Genomic DNA, 22,401 nt, shown 5'->3' with positions numbered 1-22,401 from the left:
TCTTCGTCTAAAGTCATTCAAACTTGTTCTTCAATTTTTGATTTAGATTTTTATGAGTCCTATAATATTTTCAAAAATTCCAAACTGTTGGTCAATGACCTGACCTATCCAGCGTTCCTTATCTTTCTCCTGTTTGGAAATCTATGATTAAACCTAACTACCCCCCCCTTTTTTTTGTTCTTTGCTTCCCTTTCGTCATTACCCACTCACCCTTCCCTCCTATTGGCCGTTGCTCTAACCCCCTTGTGACGTCACCTTTCTCTATATATTTACCGTTTTCTCTCATTTCTTTCTGTTGCACTGATGAAGGTTGCCCTTTGAGCATCCGANAAAATACTGAAATAAGTTTCCCATCACAATGAGTGTCTTTGATAAAGGAACTTACATACATACATACGTACGTATTAGCGTTTTATATAATATAGATAGATAGATTTCCACATACCTAATAATCAGAGCAAAATTTCATTTAATTCCTATTAAATTTAGAACAATACATCACTTATGGGTCTAATTCTTACCTAACTAAAGCTGGCACCATTTTCTCAAACTTCTTAAATAAAATTATTAACAATAATATTATTAAAGGAGTTTTTTCTTGGATGATCACCAAAAATTAACCTATTTTAGGATTTATTAAACAAAATAAAAATAGCCCTATTGCGATTTTCGATTCGATGCTTACACAAAAGAACTGTCACTGAGGTTATAGGTTACGTGTCTGTGTATCAGTGATCGTTTTCTTCTCGAGTTGCAAGTACGCAATTAGAATGAATTACGTAAAGATTAGAAAAAACTTAAGCTATTTGAAAGAAAAAATATTTTATATATATTTCTTTCGTTGTTCTAAAACACAGTATAGATTGGTATTCCTCTTCGCCGGCACAGGTAATAATCACTGGGCCTTAAATTTTTATTTTTTAGGGGACAGTTGTTTGTTATTAAAAAATAAATAAATAAATAAATAAATAAATAAATAAATGAAATAGCTTGTTCCGGATGAGTGGAGAAGTACAGATAGATTATTTTCTTCACGCAGAAATATAGATCTTTGCCTTCTTATAAAACAATATGAATTTTTAAGGTTAACATCAGAAAGAACAAAGTTATAAAGCATGACATAAACCTAAAAAATTTCAAATATTGTAGATAAACACTAATCAATGCTGCTTTGATTTAGAATCATGAATTATTTTATTCTGAGTCGTGTCAATTAAATCACCAGGAGGCACAAAATGTCAACAGAAGTAAATCCTAAACATTTCATTGTAAATAAATATTACGAAGTTACAGACATCGTCTTAGGTCGCGGTGGATTTTCAACCGTGTATTTGGCATATCACACGGTGTTTCGTAACAAGGTAAAAATAAATATTTTTGATAATTTTTTCATCTAGTAAATCAACACCATCATAATTATTGTTTCATTTCATTTTACACAACACAAAATTTATCACTCCACTGAGTTAAAAAGAATGGTCAGAACTACCAGAATATGGTGAAATTTATCACGTTTCTGGCTCCATGGGGACGCCTAAAAGCTTGGTAAGTTTTTCGGATGCGCAATCGTAATCATTGTGGTGAAGTTAACGGGGAGATTTCCGTATCGTGATCTGTGGCAAAATAATCACTAAGTCTGGCGAAGAAACTAAAAAAAAAGTCACAGAAAGGGACCAACTCGAAAGGTATAACTCGTAGCTTCCCCCGGGTAAACATCTACACGTTTCTTTCTTTCTGTTTCTTAAAATATTTTTTTCTTTCCCCGTTTAAAATCAATTTGGCGCCTTGGTGACTGTAGTTGGTGTGGCAAATCACGATATAGAAATATCCCTATGATATCTTAGATCACGCATAAGAATAATTTATTCGCTTAAATTTACTTTTCAGTTTTGTATTTTTTTATTAAGTGTGTGATCATAAGAACAATTATCTTAAAAATCACAATTTCCGATAAATAGTTACCATATGAACAGAAAAGTTACCAAATGAATGGTTTAAATACCGTATATGTTAGTTTTATTAACCAAAAATATGTTTATTTTCCTTCTTTTTTTTTACCAGTAATGTTATCACCGTACAGTACGGCAATTTCACCAGAATATTTTTCACTATATGAAATATATTTTTTTTCTTTCAAGTTTAACTTGTTGAAATTCTTGTAAAACATGAATTTCCTTTCGTGGCTACATACTCGGTAATTTTGGCACATAAAATGCATGAGCACTATCTCAGGTAAGGTAAAATGTTATTCTATTTTATTCCTTGCTACCTAATTAAGAAAATACATGTCGCAGAGTTTAACAAAGTGTCTCAGAATCACAGAGTTTTGAATCTATTTTTCTTCATTCCCAAGCTGATTAATTTTGGAATGCTTTCATGATACTTTCAGGTTGCCTTAAAAGTAATAAATCGAGATGATATTAAAGAAGACTATGTAACTCGCAATTTACAGCGAGAAGCTAAAATCTTGATGAAGTTAAATCATCCAAACATCGTAAAATTCTATCAAGAATTATCGGTAAGTAACTTCGAAGGATTTTTTGAAAGTCAATTAATTCTATCTAAACATCATTGTCTTGAGCTACAACAGCTCTAGGTAATGTTTTCTGTACAGTGTGCAAACAGAAAAAAAAGAAAAAGAATATAATTTTATGTGGCAAAATGCAAAATTTGAGCGAAATCGGTCAAATAGTTCCTGAGAAATTAAATTAAAAAAAAGTTAGATCTTTAAAATTCGATTTCTCAGGAGCTATTCCACCGATTTCGCTCAAATTTTGTATTTTGACATATAAAATTACATTCTTTAAAATTATGCACAAAATACATGTAAATATGCCTTACAATTCAAACGTTTCGCGACTGTTAGTAAACAAAATTAAAAAAAAAATAGTAGATATTTACTAAAATTTATCTTGTGCATGGAATTATCTTTGAATAAACGAAATTTATAATTGTGTGCAAATATTTTTCAATTAGCTTTAAAAGTTCTCGAGATATAGCGAAATACGTAAAAAGTAAAATTAACATTTAGGGGTCTAAACTTTCCAGCGCTCTCCTGACCAAACTATGGGGATCACATTTCCCAGATTTCGGCTACTCCTTATATTTGGGGGGTCAAAAATTCGAATCCGTCGAAAAAGCGGTATGTTTATTTAAAGAAAGTACGTTTTTAAGTCTGATTTCGTAACTTAAATTATCGCCTGCACTTAATAATTAGTAAATTTTATGTCACCCCCTCGAGCCATTACGATTGAGTCCTAAAGCGTGAAAATCCGATCAAAAGTTATTCAGGGTGGTCCGTTTTTTTTTCTTTTTGTGCACAGTGCATAAGATCTTATTATGTAATAAATGCCGTTCAGTTTCAAACCAGCCATGTTTTAAAAAAGTTGATTTTCTGCAGCAAAGGAGCAAGGAAACAAAACTCTTTGTTAAAGGAGGCATTAAAACAGCGTATTTTAAAGCAGTATAGAAGGAATCAGGGGCACGTGGCGCAATTTTTTATATTGCCGACTCTCACTTTGGATCTGGCTTTTTTCGCTACAAACCATGATTTAAATTGCGTACAATTTAATGTGAAATACAGTGTTTTTAAGATCGCCAAGGATATAAGTGTTAAGCTCGACTGAGTTGTATTAAAAAAAATTAAGTGAATTATATTTGAAATCACTCTTATGTAAAAAGTCTAGGACTTCAGAAAAGTAATTCTTCAGTAATTTTTAAAATCGCAACACACATTAAAATGAACGGGAAAATTACGAAACTCAAAATACTAAATGATGTGATTCAGATTTATAAAATTCTTATTGCATTAAAAAAAAAAATCAAACTAATAAGCTACATACTACAAAATTATTAAATGGTGATGAATAAATAATACTTTTAATGTTTCAATAATGTCCAACAGCAACTGTTGTAGATTTTAATTTAAAAAAAAAGAAACTATAGACCAAAAGTTAACATGGTAAACAAATTACGTAGTAAAGATTCAACTTTCGTTTCCATGACGTTAGATCACATTTCTTCTTCCTTGTTTTACAATTATTATTATTGGAAAACAAATATGGAAATGGTCAGTTTAAATACTAATGGTCTGTAGGATTTGGCCTGTTTTTGCAGCAAAACGTGATTTTTAAAACCCATATAAAACGCGGATTTGATCGAATTTAACGAATTTTAATTCCAGTCCGCACCGACTATAGTGCAGACGTAAAATATCATGAGTAAAAATCACCTAGCCGTGGCAGTTTTCGTGATTTTCCTATCACAGTGACCTCCATGAAGGCGAGTTTGTCCCAATACCTGTTCCAGAAGTTTCCTAGTCTTTTGGGTAGGGTTCAAAATTACACGGCTTCAGAGATGAACACTGATAGTCGTAAGCTCAGAATTGGGTCGGCCGTTCAACAATGATTATAAAAATAAAATAAAATAGTTCTTTTCATCATGAAACTCAGTGGGTTCATTAAAATAGTAGCATATTCAATTTGAGTGTTCCGAAACGATAGCTTTAAGTACATTTGTTGTCAAAAAGAAGGACAAAAAAGTATAGAAATTGGGGATATTTAAGCGAAGAAAATAAACTAAAACGCGAAAACAAATCACTATTGTGGACGGCAGGGTACAAAACAACAAAACTTATTTGATTGCTGGTTGCAAATTGAAGACATTTCTAATGACATTTTCTTGACGCATCATAATTTCGTCTAGCAATCAAACAGGTTTTGATGTTCCGTACGTCAGCCGTCCTTGACTGTGATTTGTCAGATTTCGGTAGTATTTTTCTGTTTCTACCTCGATTATATACTAATCTGAGAACATCAGCCTGCATACTTTTTTGTTTTCCTTTTTGACAAGTATTGTAAAAAACTATTGAAGGTGGTCAGTACGGAACACCCTGTTTATGCATTTGCTTTTGTATTATTTTTAAACCATTTGTTCCTGACTGTTCTTTTGTTGTATTACAGCAAAATGAGTTGTATTGCCTATCACTGGAATACGTTAAGGGTGTAACTTTGTCGCAATATTTGAAAAAACAAGATTCCTTTCGTGTATCGGAGAAGATTGCGAAAGCGCTCTTTTATCAAATGATTTCGGCTGTCCAGCACATGCATCAAAATAAGATACTACACAGGTAAAGAAAAAAAACTTCTGGTAAAAGTGAGCTATTTTCAAATGAGCTCTAAGGTCTCTTTTATTTGAACTAAAAATATTGATATATAAATTGATTTGAGATAAAAAAAATAAAACTCACACTTTCGTTTTCTATATCTATCACTATCAAACGATAAAAAAAGTTTTACTTCTTCTATATAAACAAATCTTTATTTAATGTTATTAGGAATAATTTTTAAAAAAACATTCAATTTTTAACAATTTAGCTATTTCTTATTGGTGTAAAGCCATTTAAAACTGAAAACTTGCCTAAAATCCAAGGTATACTGTTTGCGTGCAATCCCGATATTCATTAAGAAAAAAAAAACCTTTTAAAAGATAAATAAAATGTTAATTTCTGTAATAAAGTAAGAACATAATGGAAATTTTAGGTTATACCTTACACTTTTACCTCTGGGAATGTTCGAAATGATCACGATTACGGTCATTGATCCCGTACAAAATTTATTAAATCCACACAATTTAAAAAAAAAAGTTTTATAAACGATCATGATAACAATCATGGCACATGCAGTGATTGTTTCAAATTCTGGAGATTTTTTTTTAAGGGAAAAGTTTAAAATAATAATGAATAAGAATCATTGATCAATTTTTTCAAATCTTTAGGATTTTTTATTTTTTAAATTCTGTTTGCTTAAACGACTACTTTCAACCCCTTCATACTTTCAGTCCCATGGGGAAAATCTTCCCTAAAGATCATAACAGTTGGTGGTTATGCTGATACTCAAATATCAGCTGAACATGTTTTTAATAGAAAGACGATACACTCTTATATATTTCAGAATATTTGTTAAACACGAAGAAAAAAAAATAGACAAATAAGGTTGCCCAAATTAACATTTAAGCGGCGAAGGAATGGAAACACTATCGAAATCTGTTGAACACTAGTGAGTTAGGTAATAAGAAGAACATCGAAACCAGTTTGATTGCCTAATGAGGCATGGAGGTGCTTTCAATAATTGCCTTTCAACTTTTCCGATTTCCGTTCAGCAATCAAGCAGATTTTGACTTTTAGATCCTGGATATACTTCAGAAGAAGAAGCAGAATTCGTTAGATTACTTTAACTTTTTTGTTCTTCGTTGATTAAATTTTAGTTTGAGTCCCCATAGTTGGTCCCCCAATATTTCTTGACTTCATATTTGACATAAATTTTAGAAACATACATATTAAGGGGAATCATTACGGAAAACTCTGTATACATTAATGTCTATTCGGTAGTGAGTGATTACTTCACTGTTTTTTTTTCTTTTCTTTTTATAGTTTCTGAGTTGCATGACGCAATTAAAAATAACATAGAAGTAGGAATTTTATTATAAAAAAAATTTGATTTTATTTCCTGTAAAATATTAATTAAAAAATCTCTTATTTAAACCTCTAATTCCCAAAAATTACTCAAAAATTTTGTTTCAATATTACACTCATGGACAAAAAAATTAGCTCACCAAGAAGGAGTCGTCAAATTGAAACGAAATTATACATACGATGACTACTTTGATATAAGTAAATGATTAGAAAATCAAAGATTATCGTTTTTCTTTGATTTTCTAATCATTTACTTATATCAAAGTAATCATTACGCATGTAAAATTTCGTTTCATTTTGAGTACTCCTTCTTGGTGAGCTAATTTCTTTGTTTATGAGTGTACATGATTGCGGAACAAAAGTAATAAATATAAATTAAAAATTATTTTTTTGCTTTTAATTATCTTTAGATAAATTATTTTCTTAGTTTCGTGCAAAAAGTATTTGACACTGTGAAATAATATGTCAAAATAAATGAAAAAATAACATTAAGAGTCACATATTATCAATCTCTCTCCTAACTGAACCATTGTGATGTCACATTTTCCAGATTATACTATTATGGGAGTATTTTCCAGATACTCCCATAATTTGAGAATTAGTAATACGAATTATTTGGAAGAAAAATATGCTTATTTAGTGCAAGAATGTTTTCGGCCGCAATTTCGTTACTTTATTCGTAATTTACACTAATTTATTTACATAGTTTAGTTAAACTCCTTAAAACATGAAATTTGCTTCTTAGTTCTCGAAATTCTTATGATTGAATCTAAAGCTGGGTGGCGCAGTTGGTTTGTCGTTGGCCTTCTGAGCCCAAGTCTGTGGGTTCGATCCCCGGCCCAGACACCGGATTTTCGGGATGCAGAAAATCCTCAACGGCGATGTCGTATGATTATGCAGCATGTGAAAGATCCCTGGAGTGCCTTATTGGCTCTTGGCATTTCCGGCTAAATTAAATTCCTAGTGCACTTTAGCATCCAAATAGAGTCTCGGTGCTGCCATCTAGTGTGGCAGAAACTAGACGTCCAAATTAACATGACCAACGGTACTTCACCCATTGTGGTGGTCCTGAAAGAGTGGATACCACCTCTGGAGAACGCACTAGGTCTGCTCATTGGCAAGACTGATTGTGCAGCCCATTGGAAATAATAATAATAAAAAAATCTAAAGCTATCTAAGGTAATTATTATTATTATATATTTTTTTTTTTGCTAACTGAATAACTGTAAAAGATTCTGCGTTATCAGTTACTGTATTTGATGAACCCCAAAACATCTATTTTTGTCATAACGTTGAATCTATAGCATCTTAATGTTAACAAATGATATGACAAACAACTACAATTAATAACTTGATTAAACATTTCATTCGCTTAAAAAATATACAAATTGGAAATAACAGTCGACATGTTTCAAGCGCCCATTTTTAAAACTTGCCAGACGTGAATGAGAAGAAGTAAAAGTGATTTGAACATAATTCTAAACTTGAAAAGTGATTGAACGACATTAGTTCCCCAAACCACTCCATAGAGTGTGGAAATGCATTTTACTCTGATTTGCTCCTCTTGGCTACTGTGGTTTTTCCTGTGCATTTTTTCTTTAAATTTCGTTTTTTTTTTCTCTCTCTCGGCTAATGTGGTTTTCATAATTTTGTTTCTCACCTTAATTTTTCCATTTTTTTCTTCTTTTTGTTAACAACTTTGCGTTTTATTTTTCAAATCACTTTTGTTTCTTATCATTCACGTCTGACAAGTCTTGAAAATGGGCACCTGTTTTCGAGCTATTGATACATGACAAATTTTATTTCCAATTTGTATATTTTTGAAGCTAATGAAGTTTTTAATCAGGTAATATATTACCGATTCAGTTTTTTGGAATTATTTATTTAAGTTCAATTAATATTTGCGATTTTTTTTAAATATATTTTTTAGAGATTTAAAGCAAGAAAATATTCTTTTGGAACATGGGCGAGTGATAAAAATTGTCGGTAAGTAAGTTGTTTATCAAAAAATATCTCATGATCAATAAATTTGTTGAAATTTTTTCTTAAATAATAATAATCTTAAATATTTCATCATTTAGTCTTTTATTTATAACATTTGAAATCTGGACACTTCTCAGAATTTGAGAACAATAACATTAACAGCACTTAATTCTGAATTCTATTGATATTTATGTACTTACTAATATCAATATTCACTACTTATGCGATATACTTTCAACTTAAATTGACTCTATAATAATTTTATTCTACAACTTTTGGAATATTAGGACTTAAACAATAAATTTATGGGAAAAAAAAACTATCGGTCTTATGTTTATTAAATTTTTTGGCAATTCTTATTTTTAAAATGTAAGAAAACAGCATTCTGTTCAAGCAACATTTTAAAAAAGCATTGAAAAATTATTTTTAAGGATAAATAAATTTAAAGTACATATTTTAATGATTTGTTTTGTTTAAATAATGGCACGTTTTCATGTTTCACTTTTTTGAACTTGCATCAAAACATTAAATTACTTATTTAGAATATTTTTGATAGTAAGAAGTCACTTTTCACTGTAAGGTGACATTTTTACAATAGGGAAAGCGTACTTTGGTATTGGTGACATTACAAGTTTCTAGAGTTTCCTCTAGATGTCAATACAACATACAGAAACATCTTTACGTCCTCGCGTGATGTTTTTCTCTAAACCCGCTTTCCTTAACAATTTGAAAATGTGACATATCATTATATTGTCTCAAGCTCTTCAATTACAGAGTATTTGAGAGTACCACATAAAGAGTACAGTGAGAGTACATAGGTACTTTATTTACATCGCACTAGAGTTGCACAAGAAGCTTTTGGCGAGGGTCTAGGAAATAATTAAACTTGAAAGTAATGATTAAGTAAGATAATTGAACTTCATAGTAAGCAGTCACATTTCTCTTTAAGGTGACATTTTTACTTTAGGGAAAGCGTTCCTTAGTATTGTTAACAAACAGATACTTTACAAGTTTTTAGACTTTCCTCTAGATGTCAGTGCAACATACAGAAACATCTTTACGTTCTCGCATGATGTTTTTCTCTAAACCCGCTTTCCTAAACAATTTGAAAATGCGGCATATCATTATATTGTCTCAAGCTCTTCAATTATAAAGTATTTGAGAGTACATAGAGAGTACCTAAGTGCTTTATTTACGTAGCACTAGAGCTGCACAAGAAGCTATTGGTGAGGGTCTGGGAAACATTCCTGAGGATGATCCGAAGACATGCCATCACAATTTTATTGATCCTCTGCAGAGGGAATGGCTCCCCCGTTTTGGTTGCTTGACGACCTGCGTGCGAAGCCGAGTACTTGTGGAACTGTTTAACGAGGACAGGGACAGATACCATTCACCTTGGTTCCTACGCAGGCTGATCAAAGTGGTCATTCCTCACAATTTTCCTACTGGTGGTGCATGATTTTGGGGCTCTACTGAGAACCGTTTCGGTACTGTTGCACAAAGAATTGCAAAGAAACGCATAACTAAACTAGCTGAAAAACAGCAACTGTACATTTGTAACACTCATTTCCTTTGCATTAATGTCTACAAGGTGTCTATTCGTCCTAAATTGGTGATGCCTTATAACTTTGTAATTTACACTTTCTTCTTATTTTTACTGTTTTCGAGATAAGAACGCTATTTTTTCAGTTTTCCCCTAGGCGGAGCTGTAAGCGGTCTCATATTGTAACGCCTAGCCATTTTACCACCATTAACAACTACAGCTGAAGCTGTTCGAAAGTAAAGATAGTCCATACAGAATCTAGTGGGCACTCTGTATTTATACATGAAAAGTATATATTTTTTTAACTTTAACTATTTGTGCGTTTTCTTTTACAGATTTCGGTCTAAGCAATATTTTTCATAATAAAGCTCAATTAAGAACACATTGTGGATCTCTAGTTTACGCAGCTCCCGAATTATTCCAGAATCGATCTGTGTATGGAGCAGGAGTAGACCTCTGGAGTTTGTAAGTATAATTATTCAAAATTACAATTATATTATAAAAAATAGTAGATTTTAACAGCCACTCAAAATTGAATAAAAATTAGTAGAAACCTATTAAAAATATTTTTTTAACAAAGTTGTGAAAGTTAATTAGTAATGCTCACTTTGCGTTAAAATTTAATTTATCGAAAACAAAATTAAACTAGCAAAAAAATACATTTGTAGTGTTTTAGGAAATTTAAGATCAAGAAAGATCATGCGTACAACACAAGTAATAGAAATCTTTATATAGAATCTGCAACACAATGTTAAAATTCTTAAATTATTTAAGATGCAAAGCAAGTGGTGAAATATTTATATTTAAATGTAGAACTTGGAAGATTCGTAAGTTGCAAGAATGTCTAAAGAATGTCTAACAGAGCAATACATGATAAATTAATTGCACTACTAAAAGAAAGTACTTAAAATTATTAATTGAAGCTTGTTTAGAGAAGATGAAAGCTTAACTTATTAAGCTGAAAAATAGGCTGTTAATTCAGAGGAACGTAATTTTTTCAAATTTCACTTAATTTTGTCAGCATTTTTTATGTTTGTTTCATTTTGTCTGCAAGGCTAAAATAAATCTTCATTACCTACAGCCGTGCAACCTTAGTTCTGCTACTGGGTGTTTGAAAACATCTGTTAAAATTAGAATAAATGAGGTAGAATATTCATTAGTGTCTTCCTTTATAGGGGTGTCATTTTGTATACTATGGTGATTGGAAAGATGCCTTTTGAAATCGCTAAAGACGAAAATACTAGCTCCTCGAACTTCCGAAAAAAAGAACTTTTTTTCAAGAGGATATCACAAGGATTAATTCGAGACAACTGGGAAGACATGCAGAAGTTAAGCAAAGGTAGTATTTGTGACTGCATCGTTTCGCAATACTTATGCCACCAAAACATAAATGATATAAATTGATTTAGTCGATTGAAATTTAAATAAATAAAATCGAAAAATTTGGCCATTTTAAAACGTTGCATAATATTTGCTTGGCAAAGAAGTTTTGTGACCAAGGAAATATTACATCTAAGATGAGAGGGCAATATTTTGCGATTAAAATATTTGGTTTTAAAACTTGTTTAATTTTCTCCGCAATGGCCATTATTATTGCATATTTGTACGAAATCAAATATAAAAGTAAATATAATTGCATGTTTGTCAAGAAATAATTGAAAAGCATAGATGTGTCCGATAATAACTTAGAGTGACTGATGACACATTCAATATAGTATGTTGAAGAACATAAAAAGACGAATAAAGAGAAATATTTCATTATTAATAAGTAAATTTTTTTTATTCACTTACACAAGGTTTCTCAGTTTTAAAACTTCTAAGAGGTGCATCCTGACTTTTCAAAATCACGTAGTAATACAGGATGGAAAATGCATTCCTGTAGCAGTGAATGGCGTTTTACGAAAGTTCGGAGCATAATAATGAAAAATTTACCCCGACCTGCCCCAATTTAGGGCATACGGGTAAATGTTTATTAAAATCAAGAAAAACAGAAAAGTACATAAAATACAAAAAGTGCAAAAATACGAAAACATCACAGAGTCTGATGGCAACAGCAGTAAAATAATTAAAATGCTCCGAGAGTCCCACCTTATAGTGCCGAAGCCGACGGGGCTTCCCTTATAGTGAGCCAAAGACACAAATGAAAAATTTTACAACACATCGCAGGAAAGTACAGTATGACATACAATGCATCATGTGCAGGCAGTACATAGGATTAAAACGAGTAATAATACAGAGTAAGTTGGGTCGGGTCGCTAAACCAAAGCGATCATTAACATTGTGACAGGATATAAAGGACACAAAGTATAAACTGTTGATGTATTCAAGAGCAGTAAAACATAAAGTGAACCATTAAAAAAAAAAACGTGTACCTGAAGTGAACATAAGAAAACATTAAAAGGTCACAGGTAAACGGAGGTCCCAAGTTAATATAGGTCAAAGAACCAATACAGTCGATGACAAATTGACAACAGGTAAGACAGAAGAACAAGGCGTAAGGAGCCAAGAAAATCTCAAATGTAAAACAAAAGGAGGTGAAGATGTAAAGTGGTAAAACAAACAATTATCAAATACAATTAAAAGGCGACGCTAAAATTTGCAAAGCAAGGAAAGGCAATGTAAATAAGCCAATTAAAAAGCACAATGTAGTGAATAAATAGATTAAAACAGAATTAAAAAGCGAATGAGATAGATAAAACAACAAAACGTTGTCAAAATAACGGGAAGCGAACAGGCGGGCAGCCCAACAACCGGGACTGAGATTAATTCGTGTAGAGCGGATCCAAAATGTCATCAGGGGCGAGTGCGTCCTCCAGGGTGCGTTTAATGATGTTTTTAATAATTTGCCTCTGTTTATTAGTCCTGCACCAAGATCTTATGTCGCCTCTTCTGTCAAAACTATTTCCCCTAATGGTTGCAAATTTTTGACAGTCAAGCATCAGATGTTTAATAGTCTGATAGTGACCGCAATATTTGCACGCGGAGGATTTTTGAAACATCCTAGCTTGGTGATCGCCAAATACACCATGGGAAGTTAAGAACTGATTAAAGTAAAAATCGCTGGATAAAAAACATTCGTTAACTGTAGGTATCAAATAGTGTGTGTGTCTCCCGTTTGCAGAGCTGCTCCACCTGTCCTGCCATAAAATCCTACTGACCTGCCTCTGTCTATGTTTGACCTGGGGTTTTGTTATGGTGTAGTGAAAGTCCACCCCGCCCAATAAGGTGCCCTTTTTGGCTAAAATATCTGCTTCCTCGTTGCCAGGCTCCCCCGAGTGGGCTTTAATCCAATTGAATAAGCATTGTTTGTTTTGAACAATTTCCTTAATTTCTTCTACAAGAGGGTCTGTTGGGGTTGGGTTTTCAAGGGCCTGCAACGAGGACTTTGAGTCAGAAAAGATGGTGTATTGTTCAATATTGTTATTGTTTGCCCAAAGGGTAGCCAATTTGATTGCCGTAAGTTCGGCGGAGTAGATACTACACTCATTATTTAAACGTGCGGTCTGTTCGTAAATAGTATGGTTATCCAGTTTCACCAAGAAACCACAACCCACCCGATCTTCATTAGCGCCTGTGCTTTCATTGGTCACCTGTTTCTTACTGCCATCAGTGTAGAACTCGTAGCCAACGCCCCTCGGTGAGCCGAAACCCCTACTAACGATCTTTAACTTCGTAGGGTCATACACAGGGACTGAGTAAGGGATATAATTTTTAAGTTCATCTGTTTGATAATCGCTGTCGTTAAATTCCTCTGGTGACCAGGTATGTCGTTTAATCGAAATAGTTGCTCTAATTTTTAAGTCAATAGGTATGACTCCTGCAAGTATTTGTAGTGCCTCCGTGCTAGTTGTAGAGTAGCATTTAGTGATGTTGAGCAATGGAATTCTTTGGATAGTTAGGAGCTTCTGGTTTATTTTAACTTTATTCTTATACCACACGGAGGCACCATAAATGATTTTCTTTTCAATAGCCTGCAGGTATATCAATTTCAAGATATTCGGACTAAGTCCCCATGTGGCTCTACTGAACTGTTTTAGTCTGTCATAGAACGTGATGATATCTGTTCTTAGATACTCCAGGTGTGGGATCCAGCTCAGCCGAGGATCGAGCACCGCACCAAGGTATTTCAATGTCCTGCAATGTTACAATGTCGGAGCATAATAATGAAATTCGAGATCCTGGAACACTTTCTTTGACCATGGTTGCTTTTATTTTTTAAAATTTATTATAAAAAAGACTTAATCATCCCAGCAGTCTTTTTCTTTTTGATATTTCTATGCACAGTGTGCCAAATAAGAAACGGGCCACCCTAAATAACTTTTGATCTAATGATCTAATTTTCACGTTCTAGGACTCAATTCTTAATGGTTTGAGGGGGTGACCGGAAATATGCTAATTAATAAGCGCAAACGATATTTTGAGTTACAAAATTTTTTTTTCAATGGATTCGGATTTCTGACCCCAAAAATATAGCTTGGTTAGGAAAACGGTCTAAAGTTTAGACACTTTAGTATAAAATTTTACTTTTGGCATATTTCGCTTTACCTCCAGAACTTTCCAAGCGAATTGAAAAAGTTTTGCACACAATTATAAAACTCGCTTACCTTAAGATAGTTCCATGCAAAAAATAACTCTTAATAAATATTTATTATTTTTTATTACTTTATTTAATAATGGTTCGAAAACATATTGAATTGTAAGGTATACAATTTTTACATCATTTTGAAGATTATACATAGTATAATATACACATAGTGAAATATAAAATTTGAGCAAAATTGGTTGAATAGTTCCTGAGAAATTGAATTTCGAAAAAGTCAAATGTTTAAAATTTGATTTCTCTAGAACTATTCATCCGATTTTGCTGAACGTTTGTATTTTGCCATGTGAAATTACATTCTTTAAGATGACGTTTAAAATTGAATGCATTACAATTCAAAATTTTTCGATTAATATTTTAAAAAAATATTAAAAAATGATAAATATTTATTAAAAGCTATTTTTTGCGCATTATAATTATAAACGCATTTTATAATTATGTGCAAAAAAGTTTCAATTCGCTTTGGAATTTCTCGATGCATGGCAAAGAACGCAAAAAGTAAATTTAATATTGAGGGGTCCAAACTTTGGGTCATATTTCCCATGTTGCGGCTACACCCTATATTTTGGGGGTATGAAATCCGAATCCATTGAAAAAAAGGCATGTTTATTTAGATAAAGTACGTTTTTCTGTCTGATTTCGTAACCGAAAATATCGTCTGCACTATTTAATTAGTATATTTAAGATCACCCCCTCGAACCACTAAAATTGAGTCCTAAAACGTGCAGATCTGATCATTAGATCAAAAATTATTCATGGCGGTCCGTTTTTTATTTTGAGCACTGTACAACACCGATACAGGAAAGCATTTTCAGCCTTTCATAAGTTCGACTCATCAGGATGCAACTTATAACCTTCTTTAAAAGTTTTGAAACTTAAAAAAAAAAAAACTGAAGCACCCAGAAAAGTCTACATTCAGCATGTAACGATGGTGCAAATAAAATATTTAAAATATTTTTTGTTAATTATCATAATTTCTCGCTTACAATGGCAAATGTCAGCATACAATGTGCGTTGGTCATTAATGTAACCTTTTGTCAAAATTCTAATAATGCTTTTAAAGAAGTTACTAATTGATTATCATGTTTCTTGCTTTCAGATTGCTGCAATCTGTTGTCCAATTTGCTGCAACCTGATCAGTTCAAACGAATACTAGTTAAATCGGCTATTGTGCATTCGTGGTTCTATAAAGATCAAGACTTGAAAAGAAGATTACCACAGCCCAGATCAGATTTGAGACATAAGTTCTCTGTAGATGTAGGTGGTATTATCTTTTTTTTTAAAAGTAAAACATGTAGGATGTGTTTGTGAAATGGAAATGGTGCTAAGGATGGCCTTCGAATCATAACAAATTTAACCCTTTGCACTTCAATATCCCTACGGAGGCTCCATCAACAGTCACCATTTTAAAATTAAGAAATTTTATACTTCATAATTAATAACCACATTATTTTAAAAATTGTATGATAATACTATATTGTGTATTTTAAATGATATAGTGCTTATATTAGATCAAACAGCATTTAAAAGTACTCGGAGTGCAAATTGTTAAAGTGAATTCGGTTATGGTAGATAAGTAGATTTATGAACGCATAACTAGCAAACGTTTTTAAATTTTTAGATGCGATCTCGATCAATTATTTGTAACTCTCTTTTAAATATTTTGCTTCATTTGTGAGATAATTACTTATCTAAAATAAATATTTTTGTTAGAGGTTCCTGTTTTACGAAGTATTGATTTTATAAGATTTCTTTAATAAATTTTATAAAATTATAATCTTTGCTTTCGATGTTATTGAAAATTTTTTTTTTAATGTTTGTATTAAGTTTTTTAATAAAAAAAAATGACAAAAGTAAGGACAAAACTTATATAAATAATTGAACTTAGAAAAATGACGCGGATCGCACTAATCCTTGTTAAGTTCATGATTTGCACTTAATTTTTTGTGACATAATTATTGGGACCATATTTTCCAGTTTGCTGTTGCACCTCTCCCCCACAATATAAGAATCAAAATTTCTAATCCGTCAAAAATTAAAGCATCTTTATTCTGAGAAAGCACGCTTTCGTGTCAGATTCTGAAATTAGCAATTTTCCTATTTAAAATGCACTCTCTCCCCTCCAAAAAGAAAAAAAAAATTAAATTCATTAAAATGGCAACTCCCGATTATCAAATGAAAGGTTATTTTCGCTGTTTTTTCCCTTTGAACACTGTATATTGATAATAGTATTATTAAACAATTATAATTTTCCGATAATAATTTGCTTCGCATTTACAGAATTGCCGGTAGGGCATACATCAATAATGCTAATACTGACCTTTTTCGATGAATCTTGAAAAATTTTTGATGAATCCCTTTAAAAAATTCAAAGTTCTCAGTTCATAATTTAAAAAAAAAATTTCCATCAAAGATAATGTATCAACAGTTAACACAATGTATACATGTATATATAAGTATTCTGTGAAAAAAAAAACTGAAGCTATATCTTGTTTAGATAGTGAGAAAAGGTACATCGAAAAAAGACAGTTTTAGAATTATTGGTATATGCTCTACTGACCTTTTAATCAAATTAAAAGAATTTGATTTACAGGGATTATACATATTTATTTTTTCTGATTGCGTTTCTTTTTTTTTTTTTTTAAATCTAGATCATAGAATTTATGGCAGACAAACTGAATGTGTCAAGCGAAAGAATTCAAACCCACCTTCACAATTATAATTTCGACACGATTTCCTCTATTTTCTGCATTTTACGAGACACTTTGATGAAGGAATTTTTGTATCCTCCGAAAATCGTAGAATGTACATTTTTATTTAAGTTCGAAGCTTGGAAGAGGGATTATGAGACTAGAAAAAGAGACGAAAGAGAAAAGAAGGCGAAACACCGCTTGAAATCGTTTTCCGTTAGATATCCTCAGGAATGCCATGTACAGAATTCAAATTTTGCGAGGCCTGTGTTCCGTTATGACCTGACCAAAGAGCATTCTATGACCACGAAAAGTAAATCTTTGGTCAATGGTTTTGAAAAGAGACTTTCTGGTGAGAACCCGAATCACAACCGACTTTGGGAACCGGATTATCCAAGAAGCAGAACTACTAAGAAACAGAGTAATTTAAAAGAAAGTGGTTATGAGACGAATAATACGGGTCTTTTAGAATCTTTTCACGAAGCTGCTAACGCCTACCCAAATAGAAAATACCGATTACTTAAATTAAATGAAAATAGCAAACTCGATAAAAATTCCTCTGCAGAACATGTAATCAACGAGGAAAGTGTGGAACTGAACATAATAAGTAGTACAAAAGAAAGCTCCGACAATTCTCTTGAATCGAACGAAAATAATGCGGTAGTTAAAAATACCACAACAAAGCATATTCATGGAAAAAGTGTTGAAAGCAAAAAAAATAGTGGTATCGAAGTAAGCAGCAAGAGCTCCAACAATCCTCTAAAATCGTTCAAAAATAACAGGCCTAGTAAAAATACCGCTGCAGAACGTTTAATTGACGGGAAAAGTGTTGAACGAAACAGAAACAGTGGTGAAGAATTAGCAAAATGCTTTCACAATCCTCTTAAATCGTATAAAAATAACAGACCTGCAAAATATTCCACTATAAATAATATTAAAAGTTTTAATTGTGACAAAGATAGTGGTATAGATGAAAATGAAAAATGTTCCAATAATCTTCCTAAACCGTTTAAAAATGACAAATTCAAAACAGAACAATCAATTCATGACAAAGCTCGTGCACGATACTCGCATGGCAGTATAGGTGGAAATGGCAAGAGCTTAAGTCCTACAACAGCCCTTGAAGACTATGAATATTCTGATTATAAATTGAAACATTCAAACAGGAAAACTATAGAACCACGTACGACGAATCAACTTTCGGAAGAAATAAATAAAATTGAGAATGCTAACGTAACTACAGGTTTGAGGAGAGTTTCATCTGCAATTGAAGAATTCAGATATCCGAGGCAAGAGGTGTTCTTTGCAAAGAGAGCTAACAGAGGCAAATGTTCAGCAAAAAAATCTGATTACACCACAAGGTACGTGAAGCAGTATAATGATAAATCACACGTTATCACTGATAAGTCTCCAATATCAGTGCAGAGTCAAACCTATATCCAGAGAAACATAATCGTCAGTAGAGCAGACAGAGGTTCGGGAAAATCTTTTTTAAACAGTAATATTCCAGTTCGGTCATCAAGATCCTGCATGACAACGAAAATAACAGAAGAAAAAATTCGAAATCTAGAAGTAACCCCTAGAAGACAAAGATTGTACTCCACGACTTATTTTTCATCGAAAAAGAAAAACCAATGAAGATGTAAGTTTTACGATTATGATTAGTTATCGGAGCACTTTAATTTTAATTTTGTAAAAATTGGATATCAATCTATATCGCATATCATTTTGTCAGCAGAGTTAATCCATCACAAAGAGGCATTTCATGTTAAAGATCATCTCGCTAATTTTGAGACTAACAAATAATCCAATTTTATAATGTCAAAAAACTAATTACCGATGACTTAATTTATAATTTCCAATTCTGATAAAAATTTTGAATGCATATATCTACACCTATTAAGAAAAACTCTCAGGCTGCAAAGCTTAAAATTGCAGCAACACAGGGTTAGAAGAACCTGGACAAGCACCTCGGGAAGGGCGGAAAATTTAAGTTAATGATTTACTTGAAACTAGTACCTATTATTTTTTGAAAAAAGAAATTGCTTTTTAATTTTTTTTTTCTAAATTTCTTTCGAATGGGTACAATAAATTCATCTATCCTACTTTTGTTTGAAATTTTTCCCCCGTCCTTTCTGTGAAATGTTAGTTTGCTTTTGAGTTTAAATTATATGATTTTTGCATTTATCCGGAACCGGAAGTATGTAATTTATCGAAAATGGCTAAAACTAGATAATTATATTAAGTTTATGTGCATTTTTCACCTTTGATGTACTATTTTAAAAGCCACTTTAAGTTTATATATATATATGGGACACTGATGTCCTATCTGCATCAAAGGGTTATCAAATAAGGAAACAATAAATTCTGATATTATTCTATACATGATTTCAAAAATACACATGTAATACATACGACTAATTTCAGGAAAAAATATTCCTTCTGTACATAAGATAACGTATCTTAAACTCTTAATAACTATTTTTTTTCAAAAAGTAACTTTCGAGAAATATTTGTAAATATATAATTATTAATAATTTATATGCGTCTCTTATATTAATTTCAGGTTACTTGGATTCATTTAGCGGATAATGCTGTATTTTTCTCAGGCAACTAAATTCTTAAATACCAAAAAAGCATTTTGTTTCTTCCAACGAAGGCGCATGTAAATTATAAATATAGATACATTTGACAACGTAAGTGCATTTTTTTAAATAAAATTCTCAATAGATGTTAGAAATAAATGTTAGAAAATAGAAGTAAACTTTAAGGCAATAATTAAATGCTATAATCGAGAAGAAAACTGATTACAAAAATATCCTTTTTTGGAGTAAAATACATACCGTTTAACCTGATGTACAAAAAATACTATATAACGAAAATGCGAAAGATTTAGTTTTACTGAACAAGTCTTCTATTATTGGAAGCATTTTTGTTTGTATACATGCAATTTTCGCCGTAAGATATTTAAAAATTATTTTATAGCAGTTAGTTTCTACTAAATTTCGAAGGTTTGGAATTATACTTCGATTTCACTTTGAACAAAAATAGTACTAAGTTTGTTTGGTAAATAAATGTCTTGAATTAGAAATATTAAAAAAAGAAGACTTTTGCGCTTTTAAAGGATATTTTTGTAATAAGCTTGTAGCTATTTATTTTTATAACTCAATAGTAAATTACAAAATTTTCATTAAATAAAATTGTAACTTATTTACCCGTGGTTGTAATAACATAAAATACTTTTTCACGTAAGTTTATATTCAAATGCTTAAAAAAAGAAATGAAATAAGTTCGATTCTTACCTAAATGGCTGCTACAGAAGAAGCTAAGATAATAGCTAAAAATAAATTGACAAGATGAAATTATACAAATTTGACTTAAATTGTAACCAATTTAAATATTATGAGTTGCACTGCATATTTTATTGCTACAGTTGTTTCATAAAAAGTATTTCAATATGTCATTTTCAGTTGAAAAAATACTTGAAAATGATAAAAAGAACACGAATTTTGTGCAAACGATCTACTTCTGTCCCACTATCGAAATCGTTTTCTAATTTTAATTTTGAGTAAAATATAAAATATTTTTTAATTTTGGGAAAGGAGCTGTTTTAAATTTATAATCATTATTTCATAGCCTGCAAAAAAAATTAAAATATTTATTACAGAATTGTTAAATGCATAATTTATAGTTTTATTCCAACGATTTAGCTTAAAAATTTTTCACTGTGAATTTAACTGATTTTAAAACCTTTAGAAATAAAACAAATGTAACTTTTTATTTTTAAATTTGATACTTTCTCACAAAAGAAATGGAAGAAAAAAGATAGATGCAATTTACTTATACGTTTAACTTTCTCTATTTCAGATCTGAAGGAACTGTTTAAGAACATTCAAAAAGAAATTTGCTTTAAGCTGTATTCAATTATAACAGATTTAAAAAGTTGCGAACACAAAATTTTATAATTAATGGAAGAAAAAGAGCTGATTTAGTGGAAGATGAGAAAATTTTGTTTTATTATTTAAGACTGATGATATATTGGACTAAACTGATTACATGAAATCGAAATCATTTAATTTATAAATCATGATGCTTTTATTTTCAAAACTAGTACATTCCAATATTGGAAATGTTAAGTCAATGTTTGCTATTTTTAAAATTAAATTCGTTTATAATGAAAATAAATTATATCCTTTGTTTCAATCAAATTCTGAATTGTTTTATTTATTATCAAACTGGCGCAAGCATTGATGTTCCAAGGAAATTTTGCATTAGAACATAATAAAAATCGAATAGAACATGTACTTGTGAATGAAAGGACAAAAAAAGTACTAAGGTTTGCTTTTTTGGATCACTAAATAACAAAATGGAGATGAATGAAATTATCTTTAAGTAAACGGATTTAATAATTGTGTGCAAATTTTTTCCTATTCGCTTGAAAAGTACTCGATGTATAGCGAAATAAGCAACAAATAAAATTAACATTAAAGTGTCCAAACTTTTAACCGCTTTCCTAACCAAACTATTGAGGCAATATTTTGAGAGTCAGGAATTCAAATCCGTCGAAAATAAAAAAGAATTATTCAGTAAAAGTACGTTTTTTGTCTGTTTTCGCTACTTAAAACAAGTCTGAATTAAATAATTAGCCTATTTGAGGTCATCCTAATGAACCAGCGAGCAATAGCACATGAAAATCCGATCATTAGATCAAAAATCATTCATGTTTTATTTCTCTTTTTTTTTTTTTTGCAGACTATACAAATTTTACAAACATACTATGCACTATACAAATTTTGAGCAGAATAGAAATTTTTTAGCACTATTTCAAATTTTAATATCACAAATTTATTATGTAGTATGTAAATTACCGTATCTTAGAATAATCAGATAGCAAGAAAATAATTTAATAGGTGGAAAACTTCTCGTTTTGAACGTTCTTAAAAAGTACAAAAACTGCTCGAAATTTTTTACGTTTTTAAGATATTTAAATCAGATTTTTTCCATTAGTTGCCAAGTACGATTCACTACGAAATTAAGAAGAAATAATTTAAAATTTTTTCCGAGTAAACACTTTTAAAGTTACAAAATATTTAAGTATTTCCCGAAAAATTCA

At 31.1% G+C, this 22,401-nt stretch overlaps 1 protein-coding gene across 2 annotated transcripts; it reads left to right on the top strand.

Moving 5' to 3' along the window:
- The first annotated feature begins 1,181 nt into the window (after window positions 1-1,181).
- Window positions 1,182-21,471, top strand: LOC107455000 (5'-AMP-activated serine/threonine-protein kinase catalytic subunit alpha-like). 2 transcript variants are annotated; one of them, XR_006225148.2, is made up of 10 exons: window positions 1,183-1,361; window positions 2,390-2,518; window positions 4,962-5,128; window positions 8,403-8,458; window positions 10,334-10,463; window positions 11,174-11,337; window positions 15,698-15,855; window positions 17,250-18,930; window positions 19,855-19,984; window positions 21,156-21,470. XR_006225148.2 is itself a non-coding variant. In XM_016072381.3 (9 exons), exons 1-8 carry the CDS (start codon window positions 1,236-1,238, stop codon window positions 18,924-18,926), a joined length of 2,607 nt encoding a protein of 868 aa, XP_015927867.2. In that variant the 5' UTR covers window positions 1,182-1,235; the 3' UTR covers window positions 18,927-18,930; window positions 21,156-21,471. The 2 variants fall into 2 exon arrangements, 1 of the variants encoding a protein (XP_015927867.2); XM_016072381.3 differs by lacking the exon at window positions 19,855-19,984 and having other exon boundaries at window positions 1,182-1,361; window positions 21,156-21,471.
- Window positions 21,472-22,401: the final 930 nt, after the last annotated feature.

The sequence above is a fragment of the Parasteatoda tepidariorum genome, chromosome 8 (genome assembly GCF_043381705.1).
Source record: "Parasteatoda tepidariorum isolate YZ-2023 chromosome 8, CAS_Ptep_4.0, whole genome shotgun sequence".
Classification (NCBI taxonomy): Eukaryota; Metazoa; Arthropoda; class Arachnida; order Araneae; family Theridiidae; genus Parasteatoda; species Parasteatoda tepidariorum.
The sequence above is the reverse complement of the archived record's forward strand: the minus strand, read 5'-3'. Positions and strand labels throughout refer to the sequence as shown.